The 11,023-nt window shown below is 30.0% G+C and overlaps 1 protein-coding gene and 1 long non-coding RNA gene across 2 annotated transcripts; both read right to left on the bottom strand.

Annotated features, from left to right (window-relative positions):
* Positions 1-3,041: 3,041 nt before the first annotated feature.
* Positions 3,042-4,551, bottom strand: LOC107418300 (uncharacterized). Its single transcript, XR_001581475.4, has 3 exons — positions 4,340-4,551; positions 3,854-3,944; positions 3,042-3,603 (listed from the first exon to the last, which is right to left on the bottom strand). It is a non-coding gene; the product is annotated as an uncharacterized LOC107418300 (long non-coding RNA).
* Positions 4,552-5,865: 1,314 nt separating this feature from the next.
* Positions 5,866-10,552, bottom strand: LOC107418290 (AP-1 complex subunit mu-2). The gene is made up of 11 exons (XM_016026977.4): positions 10,175-10,552; positions 9,933-10,079; positions 9,754-9,816; positions 9,460-9,636; positions 9,268-9,371; positions 8,488-8,595; positions 8,257-8,353; positions 7,987-8,084; positions 7,418-7,559; positions 7,211-7,333; positions 5,866-6,183 (listed from the first exon to the last, which is right to left on the bottom strand). Exons 1-11 carry the CDS (start codon positions 10,301-10,303, stop codon positions 6,085-6,087), a joined length of 1,287 nt encoding a protein of 428 aa, XP_015882463.1. The 5' UTR covers positions 10,304-10,552; the 3' UTR covers positions 5,866-6,084.
* Between the last annotated feature and the right edge of the window lie 471 nt (positions 10,553-11,023).

Here is an 11,023-nt window from a genome sequence, read left to right as displayed (position 1 = left end):
AACACAAAAGGCAAAAATCCAATCCAAGAAAGAAATTAATCCATTCGCTTGTTTGAGAGAAAAACTTTAAAAATATTCTACCAAATCTGATGAAATCACGGAGGAGGATTTCATAACATTTTTGGAGATTTTTTGTGTAGTTTTCATTGTTATAAAAACTGTAAAAGCAATTAGTACATGCAAGCATAATTTTAAAGAACAATTACATCAAACATGATATAATCTTCTTAAGACAGTAAAACTAGATTATAGTGGTTTAAAAATTGAAAAAATTGTCTCAGACTTTGCTTCATCAAAATCGAACAAAGAATCCAGATTTATTTCCATACATAATAAAATTGGTCACTTTTACCTTTTAAAAAAATAAAATTGATCACTTGATCATCAAAATGATTTCAAAGTTAGAAAAATTTACCTCTATGCCATGAAGGAGGACGAGCTCCATGATGCTTTCATCGCTGAAAGCATCCTTTCCGTCTCGATTTTTCCCATGCTACCCATTTTTATGTGGGAAATGACTATCTTGAGCAGTTTTAATGAATGAAAGAAATTTGAACTTAAGAACTTCAAACTTATATATCCAATTCTATGCATTCTAAAGAACTTGAATCTTATGCTACTTATTCTATGCATTTTGAAGAACTTGAACTTACATAACATCTTTTTGTGTATTTTTGTAAAAAATTTTCGTGTATTTTTGCTTAGGAGATCAAGATGGCATTTATAGCAAATTGTGGTGACAAAATTGATGACTCTATTATAATGTGTTGGAATTCAAAAAAATCTTTTTCACGTGCACTTACATGAGTCAACTGTAAAGTATACAAATCAAGTAAAATAATAATAATATCTCTCTTGAAACTTTTGAAACCGACTTAAATCTTTTACGTGAATTCATGTGAAATAACTATAAGTATACAGATTGAGTAAAATGGTAACTACACTAATTTTAATTTAAGCGTTAAAAAACTATAAAGTACACAAATCAAAAAAAATAATAATTATTTCTATCTTGATTCATATGTTAAAAAAACTTTTAAAACTGACTCGAATCTTTTACGTGAATTCATGTGAAACTAACTATAAGTATACAATTTGAGTAAAATGGTAACTACACTAGTTTTAATTTAAGCGTTAAAAAACTATAAAGTACACAAATCAAGAAAAATAATAATTATTTCTGTCTTAATTCATACGTTAAAAAATTTTTTAAAACTGATTCCAATCTTTCACGTGAATTCATATGAAACTAACTATAAGTATACAATTTGAGTAAAATGATAACTACACTAGTTTTACTTCAAGCGTTAAAAAAGTTTTTGAAAGTGAAACGAATCTTTTCACATGAATTATACTAATTTTAATTTAAGCGTTAAGAGAAGCTTTTAAAAGTAAACAAATATTTATCATCATGAATTCACATGAATTAGCTGTAAAGTTTACACAAATTAAGAAAATCGATAACTACATTGGCTTTAATTTGGACATTAAAGTTTTTCAAAATAAAATTAATATTTTCACATGATCTCATATGAATAAACTGTAAAGTACACAAATCAAGTAAAACAATACCACACTAATCTTAATTTAGTTGTTAAAAAAAGTTTTTAAAAATAAAATAAGTTTTTTTTTTTTAATGAATTCAGGTGAATAGCTGTAAAATACACAAATCGAATAAAATAATAACTATACCAGTTTTAATTCAGGTGTTAAAGAAGCCCTTGAATGTGAAATGAACGTGTTTACGTAAATTCACATAAATGAGTAGTAAGATGCATAAATCGAGTAAAACACACAAATCAAGTGAAAAAATAACTGCAATTATCATAATACAAATGTTAAAAGATGTTTTTGAAGGTGAATTAAATCTTTTTGAGTTAATGTAAATTAATTGCAAAATACAAAATTCGAGAAAATATTAATTACACTTATCTGAATAATTCTTGTGAACTCACCTTGAATCAGTTGTAAAATACATAAATAAAGTAAAACAATAACTATATTTGTCTTAATTCATATGTTTAAAGTGGTTTAAGAAAGAAAAACAAATATTTCATTGTGAATGCAAGTGAATTAGTAAATAAAAAATTCAATTTTTTTTTTTTAAATAACATCTTAATAATTCACATGAATTAGTTGTTAAGTATATAAATCGGGCATTAAGCAAAAAAATAAATAAATAAATAAAATTATAATAATAATAATAAGAAAAAAGGGGGCAAAATGACCACGATACTTATCTTAATTCATGCTCTAAAATGATTTTAAACAAATTTTTTCATAAAGTTGGACAATATTAGCAATTCGACTGATAAAAGTTTTCTGAAACTAAATAATGTGAGAAAATATACGTCATGAATTAAGATTAATAGTTGAATGGATCTTTTCACGTAAACTAACATGAATTAGTTACAAAGTACAAAAAACCCAAGCAAAATATGAATTACATTTATCTAAATTACAACAATTTGTATTCACACACACCAAAGTTTTTTAAAATTAAATTTTCTAATAAGCTAAATCTTTGTTACTACTTAAAATAAGAATATTAATAGTCAAACAGTGCTTGTTATTGGCACTATCAGTTTATTCTCATAATCACATGGATAATATAATATTTTCATGTGAAATAACTTGAATAGTTACAGAACTACCTAAAAGAAAGGGTCATTTACTTGACTCTTTCTTCTTCTTTTATTTTATTTTATTTCATTTATTTATTTACTTTTTTTTTTTTTTGTTGCTTTCTTTTAACAACCATTTGCAATTTACACGTTTTTTTTTTTTTTGAAATTAAATAACTAAAAAGGATGTTATAATTCATTTGCATTAAAGTTTTTTGAAAATTAAACGACATCTCTCACAGGAACTCACGTGAATTAGAAAGTATAGAAATTGAACAAATCCAACGTTTTGTTAATAACAACTATGAATACTTCATAAAGTCTTTCAAAATTTAACATTGTCAGAAATTAAATAACTTAAAAAACACATCAATTTTTATTTATTTTTATTTTTTTATGATTTATAATAATTTTCTACTGTTACATTGTGTACGAGTAGCTTCCTAATTGAACTAACCATATTTGATAATAAGATCATTGAGAATTAAACTAAACTTAATTTCCAAGTAAATTCCATATAATTCTAAAACATTCGTGTCTCCATCACTTACAAAGTAGAAAAGTAAGTAATTGACATTGTTAATTGACTACATTTGTCTTACATAGTAGAAAAATAAGTAATTGACATTGTTAATTAACTACATTTGTCTAACATCTTGTAATTTATACATTCATGATGGAAAGATTCAACATCAACTCTTTCATGCATCATGGAAACTGCACGTTCTTTGATCCTTGAGAAGCTTCGAAATCTTCCAGTTTGTGAATTAACTTGAGGAGGGAACCAACTTAATAAAGTGAAGAAGAAGAAGTTCATTTTATTGATCATCTTCTTCCCAATCAGTCAATTCACATGGAAAGCTCAAAAGAGACAGAGTAATCCATCCAATATTCAGGTATTCTCACATTTACACCGCAAGAATTCTTCACTCAAATCCTGAAATTTTCTGGAGCACTCCTTCTCCAAGATCACCGCAACCTAAGCAAGTTCAGATCAAAATTTATGTGCTTTAAAAACCTTATGGTATAAATGAAAAGACAACAAATGAATAAAACCCATCAATTTTTTGGTAAGTAAAATTTGTATGACTACCTATCTATATATATATATATAGAGAGAGAGAGAGAGAGATATGTTTGCAACCTTACATCTTTTTACCACAATAAATTACAAGTATGTCATAGATAATGAAAATTTTAGAAGCAGTTTGTGGAAAACTCATAATTACCTAAAGTTGATGCGAATTAGGTTGTGGATTTGAAGAGAAAAGTTATCACTAGCAGCTCAATTGCAAGACCGTGACATAGGGAAGAAAATGGCTGCAAATTAACAAACAGAAAACAATTACTTTCAGCCCAAAATAAGAAAATATATCTATATATATATATATATATATGTAAATATAAAATGAGAAGCAAAAGTCTAATAGGAAACGTTTTAGATATCCAACATTTGCACTCAAATTCAGAAAAAAACGAAATTAGAAAAGAATAGAAAAACAGAATTGGATTTGAACTTGTACAAAGAAAAATGCAATCTGGATTTGGTGAAAAGAGGAAGACCTTTAAAATTAACGTTGATACTAGGAGAACTTTTATTTGCTTTTCTGGCTTTTCTTTTCCATGTAAATTAAAGAATACAATTCTAAATATGGTATAACATGTAATCAAAGAAATAAAAAAACGCATGCTAAGAAAGAATTTGAAAGAATTACTTGGAATGCAATTGAGAGGCCTAAGTTCATAGACAGTTCTAACTGAACTGCAGAACATCCCTCTTCAAGGTCTCTTTTCCCGTACCACCCATTTTCATGAGAAAATAAGCATTCCCAGGGTGATTCTAACTGCCACCCGGGATCCAAATCTTCAAACATTTTAACAAAATTTAGAAAATGAAATGAAAATTTTGTTTTGCATTTTGAGATGAAAGGTTGATGGTATTTATAGTAGATATTGGTGATAACATCGATGAAGAAATTAGAATTTATTTAAATTAAAATAGATTTTTTCACGTGAATCTACGTTATCTATATGACATCTTTTAATTAGGTTAGTAAACCATATATCAAAACAGTAGTTTATTGCAAACGACACAAAATTGTTTCAATCGATAAGAATCTTTTCACGTAAAATTATATGGTCATATATAACGGATCTTTTTTTTGAGTGAACGACAACAAATTATTTGAATCGGCGAGAATTTTTCACATCTTTTCATGTAAAATCACATGATTCAAACCGAAAGCATCTTTTAACTGATAAAGCAACAAGAAAATTGTTTGAATAGATAATGTTTTTCAAACCTAAAGTATCTTTTAAATGATAAAATAATAATAAATTGTTTAAATAGATAGTTTTTTTATATAAAATCACATAGTTTAGAACGTCTATCTTAATTTTCACGTGAAATCATATGATTTATAACATTTTTTTTAATTGTTTAAAATGATAATAATATTTTCATTTGAAATCACATGGTTTATAAATTATTTCAGTAGAAATAATAAATCATACAAAGTAGTTGGTAAAATGTATTTAACTATAGAAAATTTAAATTTGTAATAATGGAGAAACATAAAGGGTTGTAAAGAAGCAAAAGGATTCTTTAGACAAAACCAATCTCCAACCAGGTTAAGAAAATAAAAAAAATTACTGTGAGTCTATATCATTCCAGAAGGTGAAAAATTACTAAAATTGAAAACGGAGATAATTCCAGCCCAACTTTAAGACTATTTGGTGCACAATTTGTTTAATTAAAAGTATTAAAATCATGCTTTTATCTGCTAATTTTCTTGTCGTTAGAAATGGACACAAAATGTTGGTTGGACTAAAATCTGGCAGCGCTTCTTTAACAATGTAATAATTAGAAGTAAGAGAACAAAAATAAAAAAGAAAAAGAAATAATGGAATCAACACTGTTAAATTATCGAACCAACTAAATTTATATACCAGTAGAAGTGTAAGAAATTCTCAGTTGTCTATATATCAACTTTATTAATTTTTTTTTTTAACAATTTTATTTATTAAGGATGGTGTGCAAATAATCTGAGGTTTTTTTCTTTTTTCTTCTTTTTTCTTTCTTTCTTTCTTTCTTTTTTTTCTTTTTTAATTTCGTTTTGCTGTTGGGGATCACCTGCAGTTGAAGCGTTCTAACACACACATAAAATTTCACTCTTGAGGGGCCAGACTTCACCCAAATCCGATAATAATGATAATAAATAATAAAGGGTTCAGACTCTCATTTGAATAAAATGACAACATTATTAAAGATTCTCATTGCTTCTTAGCCATTAAGGCAGAGTAATGGAAAAAAAACATATCATCAGAGATGGAAAACTAATAATAATACCAAAATTTTGAAAAGAAACATCTCATGTTGAATGCAATATACATTATTATGTAATAATATTATAATATATATTTATATTTACGAGATTGAAAGAAGCAACACAAATTGCCTTTACATCAGTCTTAGTTCATACTCCCCTGCTATTGTTATGTATCTCACCCATGGAAGTGCCTGGTATCCACTTTTTTCTATGATTTTAAGATACCGAACCTACAAAAAAATAATAATAATAATAATGTAAAAAACTAGATAGAGTATATCATTTTCGTGCACCACAGGCTCTTTAATAAAATCTATACTAAAAAACAAAAAATACAGATTTTCATGGTGTCTACACGATATAATATATATTAAATATCCTGTACAGCAACGTTATTCAAGGACTGTAATAAAGGACCGTTGACTGCAAGGTCGCTAGTAAAGGCATTCTTATTTTGATTTCGTAATCAACTCTTTTACAATTTAACCATCCGACCAAAATAGTCCAAGACTTATTGGATGCCAAATGCTGGCCTACTTTGATTTCACATTCCAGCTTAACAACATTCATCATAAGAGATACCCTTTGAGAAGAAACCAGTAATCCACTAGAGACTTCGATTAAGGGGGCGAAAAAAAAAAAAAAAAAAAAAATTGATGGCACAAAGTTTATTTTGATTCAAGATGTTTTCATCCCAATAGTCCTTCCAGGGTCTTGATTGATATGTACCCAAAAAGGAACAAATAACCTATTATCTTTGTCAATTATACTACCAAGAATTATCTTCATCCCAATAGTGCAAACAATGATTGTGTACCACAATCCAAATGTATTCCGATTTACACATCCTCTACCAAATCCCAGCCGCCAAAAACATCCTCACAAGCTCTCTCTCTCAACAGAATCGGATTTAGAAAACATATAAACAATTCTATTAGTAACCGCTCCTGGTATATTTCAACTGCTTCCTTCCTTACTTCTACTTCTACTTCTAGATTTAATGCATTTATAAATTTAGACCTCATCAGGCTTGTACAGCCGCATCTATCCGAAAATTCCAACTTCAAAAATCAGTCTCCCTAGTTACATTGGTTCATGCCAATAACTAGAATAACACCGCCGGAATCTTCTTATAGGTCTCCATTAAATGGAGGCAAGAGCAGCAAAATGATTGCCCAAAGGACAAAAAGAGGGAGGAAAAAAAAAAAAAAAAGAGAGATTAAGCATATCCTAATAATAGGAATAAGATACACATACCTGAATTCCTGAGACAGTAAAATATGGTATTTCAAACTTGACACGTATAGGAGGTTTTCTCTCAGGATCTGCATCTTCAGCAGTTATACTAGGAAGAAGAAACTCAGCCCTCAACATATACTCCTACATAGTTTAATGCACAAAAATGACTTTCCAATCTCTAATGCATATGGGTAAAATATATGGAACTCTTAAACAAAATCCTACCTTATTACCAGGAAAAGATTTTATTTTCCAGACCAGGGCATCACTTTCAGGAGCATAAGAAGCAGACCCCATTGATGTCCGGATGCTAGGATTTGTAGCATCGGAAGGAACAGGCAATTCAATGATAACGTTTGTTGCAGTGCTGTACCAGAAAATGGAGCTTCAAGTGAGAAATCCTAATAACAGCCCTCACAGATGAATTCTAAAAGGTAATAAAATCAGGTGATTTTCTTAGGCTGTCATAAGTTGCCAGTTAGAGCTCTCAGCCATTCTTTTAGAGTGGAGTCACACACAACACAAAAGGGAGGATATAACCACTGGAAAATGTTATTTTCACTTTCTAAAACTTTTTCTCAATCTAAGAATGGCCATCATTACCCTCTGGATACAGTTGACACAAAAGGGTTGAATTCATCTTCTGGTAATGAACAAAACAATTCTCAAGAATGATTTTACACATGATATCAAATCTGGAGTCAAATTCCATTTTCACTTCTACTATCAGAACTTTAGAAGGATGTAAACTTTTAGGCAAAAGAGAGGCAATAAAAAGAAAGTAACAAACTCACCTGCGCTCCTTATACTGGCTCCTTGCTTTAATCATAATTTCAACACGACTTCTAGAATGCTTTTCAACTTGTGCTTCCACCCAGATTAGAGGTTTTACCTGAAACCATAATAAAATTAGTCTTGTCTGGTTTAGGTTTGAATAAAATAGTTAAGCAAACATGGATGGCCTCTTAGCCACCAAATGTATCAGAACAATATGCATTGCAACATAAAATTTATAAATAAAAAAATAAAAAATGGTGAATAAAAGAGATAAATATGAAAATAACCTGAGTACTAAGTCTGTACGTCATAAGATCAAACGCTCCATCAGGAGGTATGAAGGATATAGTTCGATCATTTTCAAATCGAGCCAGGCGTACACACCTAAGAAGGTGAAGGGAGTGATAACAATCTCAAAATCTTGGGCTTAAGAATATATTAGCAGTCTATTATGAATAAGGAAAGAAAAGTTAAATCTTGAAGCAAAGAAATAAAAATAGCAAGACAAGGCAACATACTGATGGAACTTAATATCATCCAGATCAATGGCTTTTCCTTTTGCTGTCCTACCTTGAGCCTCCAATAGCAATCGATCATTTAGCCCAAGCTTACACTCAGGCATACCACTACAACCGATGAAGCAAGTTAGTTCAAAGATACCTATTACAACAAGTGAATCACAAACCAAGTGAAGCTACAAAATTTATTTGTGAGAAAAAGAACACAAAACTTCGAACCAGAAATCTGCCAAATCACCTCCCACTACAGATGTCAGATAACAAATACAATGTCAAAACAAGACATTACCGAAGGAAAATGGAAAAGATTTGACTTCAAGAAAATTGCAAAACAAAAATGTTTTCTTATTTATATTGCTTTATGCACAGTACAACAATTTTTTTTATTATTATTATTTTTTTATATCCAATAATAAATAGCTAGTGCAGAACTAGTCAATCTACGCCTCATAAAATTTCGTTAAGCTGCAAAACCAATGATAACTAATTCCTAGTAACAAATCATTGTTACTACTTTCTTACTTGAAAAATGGTCCTGCTACTACTAAATGGGATAAAATTGTATTTTTCCAAATCCTTATTCTTTACATACTAATGGTTCACACCCATCTCAATTTACATGGTGACAAAGGAGATGCAACTGCTACTTCCTTCAGTTGGTGTCCTAATGCTAAAATTAAAACAGGCACATAAGAAATAACCAAATCAGAATAAGATATGCTTTGTTACTTTCATTACAAATCTAAACAAAGTCTTAAGAAAAGCAGATAAATCATGCACCTCAAATATGTTCTCATCTTTAGAGCCCCAACAACATCTGAACGTATTATTTGTCCATTGCTGTTGACAAGTATATTCACACTTTCCACCACATCCAAGAACACCTAAAAATGGAAAGAAACTTCATAAAATGCAGCAATAAATAAATAAAAAACAGAACAGGGACAGGGACAGGGAATGAATGGAACCAACTTCGTTTTTCTTGTATCTAATCCCTTCGCTGCGCCAAGAAACTGCATTGGTAACAGCCATGGGAGGGCGTTGCGTAACCTCCATCCTGTAAGCATCGGTTTTGATGAACTCGCTAAGAATCTTGGCCTCAGTATATTGAGGAAAACCAAAATCCATTATCTCATCAAGTAATTCATACTGCCAAAAATAATTCCAAAAACATTTCACAAAAACACTATTCTAATCCAAAAAATAACGTTATCATCATCATCATCATTATTATTTTTTCTCAATCTGATAAGACATAGAACTTACCACGACAACAAAATTATCTCTCAGCGATTCCTCTTCCAACTCTTCGAAATAGTGCTTAAACACCTGCGCGCGCAAATTGAAAAGAACAAAATCAAAATTTGAAAATTTACAATCGCAAACACCCAAAAAAAAAAAAAAAAAAAAAAACTAGAAAACGAGCTTAAAATAGCGGTAGGTACATCGACAGCACGGTGAAGAAAGAGCAAAAGGCTCGCAGCATTACAGTTCTGTCGCGAAGCAACCATCAGATATACATTGCTGTGTTGTATGAACATGTAGGTTACTCCATTTTCGTATACTACCGGATCCTGATACTGCGGATCACCCTATTACCAATGAAAGAGAAACTGAGAAACGCAGAGAAAACAGAGCGAGAAACAAAAAGAAAAAAAAAAAAAAAAAGAAAAAGAAAAAGTGAAACCTCTTTCTCAATAAGCTTGGTGAAGAATCGCTCAGCCTGAGAAGCTGGAACATCGCCTCGATAATCGCGCCAGATCAAAACACGGCCTTTGATGTCCAACAGGAAAAGCGCCGAGGCGGCGCCGGCCATTTTTGACCGCAGACAGCTCAGGTTGTGGGGGGTCTGAAACGATCAAAGAATTTTTGTTGTCAATTTTTCCCTCCGCCTACGATCGATTTCGAATTGAATTTCAATAAAATTTTCAATCCTCAGATATTTTTTTAAAAAAATATTTATTTAAGAAAACTTCGAAAAGGATTTTCCCATATCTTCTCTCTCTCCAATCCTTTTCGTCTTCGAAATTTCTTTTTGTTCCGAGTTTTCTGTTTGCGGTGGTGAAAAGTCGAAAAGTGTTGCTTCGCCAGGCACGTGCAACGCTGATGTGACTGAGGCTGTCTTAGATAATTTTAATGATTTAGACTACAAGCCCATCCTAGATCCAATGCATATGTGGATCGGCCCATTAAAAGTTCAGCCATGTAGAATGTGGAGCTCAAGCCCACATCCATAACTCTCTCTCTCTCTCTGTTTTCAACTCCTTTCCATTCTCTTGATCTTCGTTATCGTATTATGTTTGTACTTGGACTGGTTCATATATATATATATATATATTTTACTGCATATATTATATACATATATATAATAAAATCGATATTTAAAAAAAAAAAAATCAATTTTGAATATGGTCAGCACCAAATAATTATTCTATATATATATATATATATTTTTGATGTATTAGTTTATAATTTGCATAAAAAAATCTATATATATATATATATATATATATATATATATATATATATATATATA

Source organism: Ziziphus jujuba, chromosome 2 (genome assembly GCF_031755915.1).
Source record: "Ziziphus jujuba cultivar Dongzao chromosome 2, ASM3175591v1".
Classification (NCBI taxonomy): Eukaryota; Viridiplantae; Streptophyta; class Magnoliopsida; order Rosales; family Rhamnaceae; genus Ziziphus; species Ziziphus jujuba.
This window is presented reverse-complemented; position numbering and strand designations above follow the sequence as displayed.

Excerpts from the sequence above, each read along its gene's own strand:
- LOC107418290 (XM_016026977.4), bottom strand. The coding sequence starts at position 10,303 with ATGGCCGGCGCCGCCTCGGCGCTTTTCCTGTTGGACATCAAAGGCCGT. Across the intron at positions 9,817-9,932 it reads TTCTTCACCGTGCTGTCGAT|GTGTTTAAGCACTATTTCGA; the intron begins GTACCTACCGCT and ends TTGCGCGCGCAG. Across the intron at positions 9,637-9,753 it reads GAGATAATTTTGTTGTCGTG|TATGAATTACTTGATGAGAT; the intron begins GTAAGTTCTATG and ends TATTTTTGGCAG.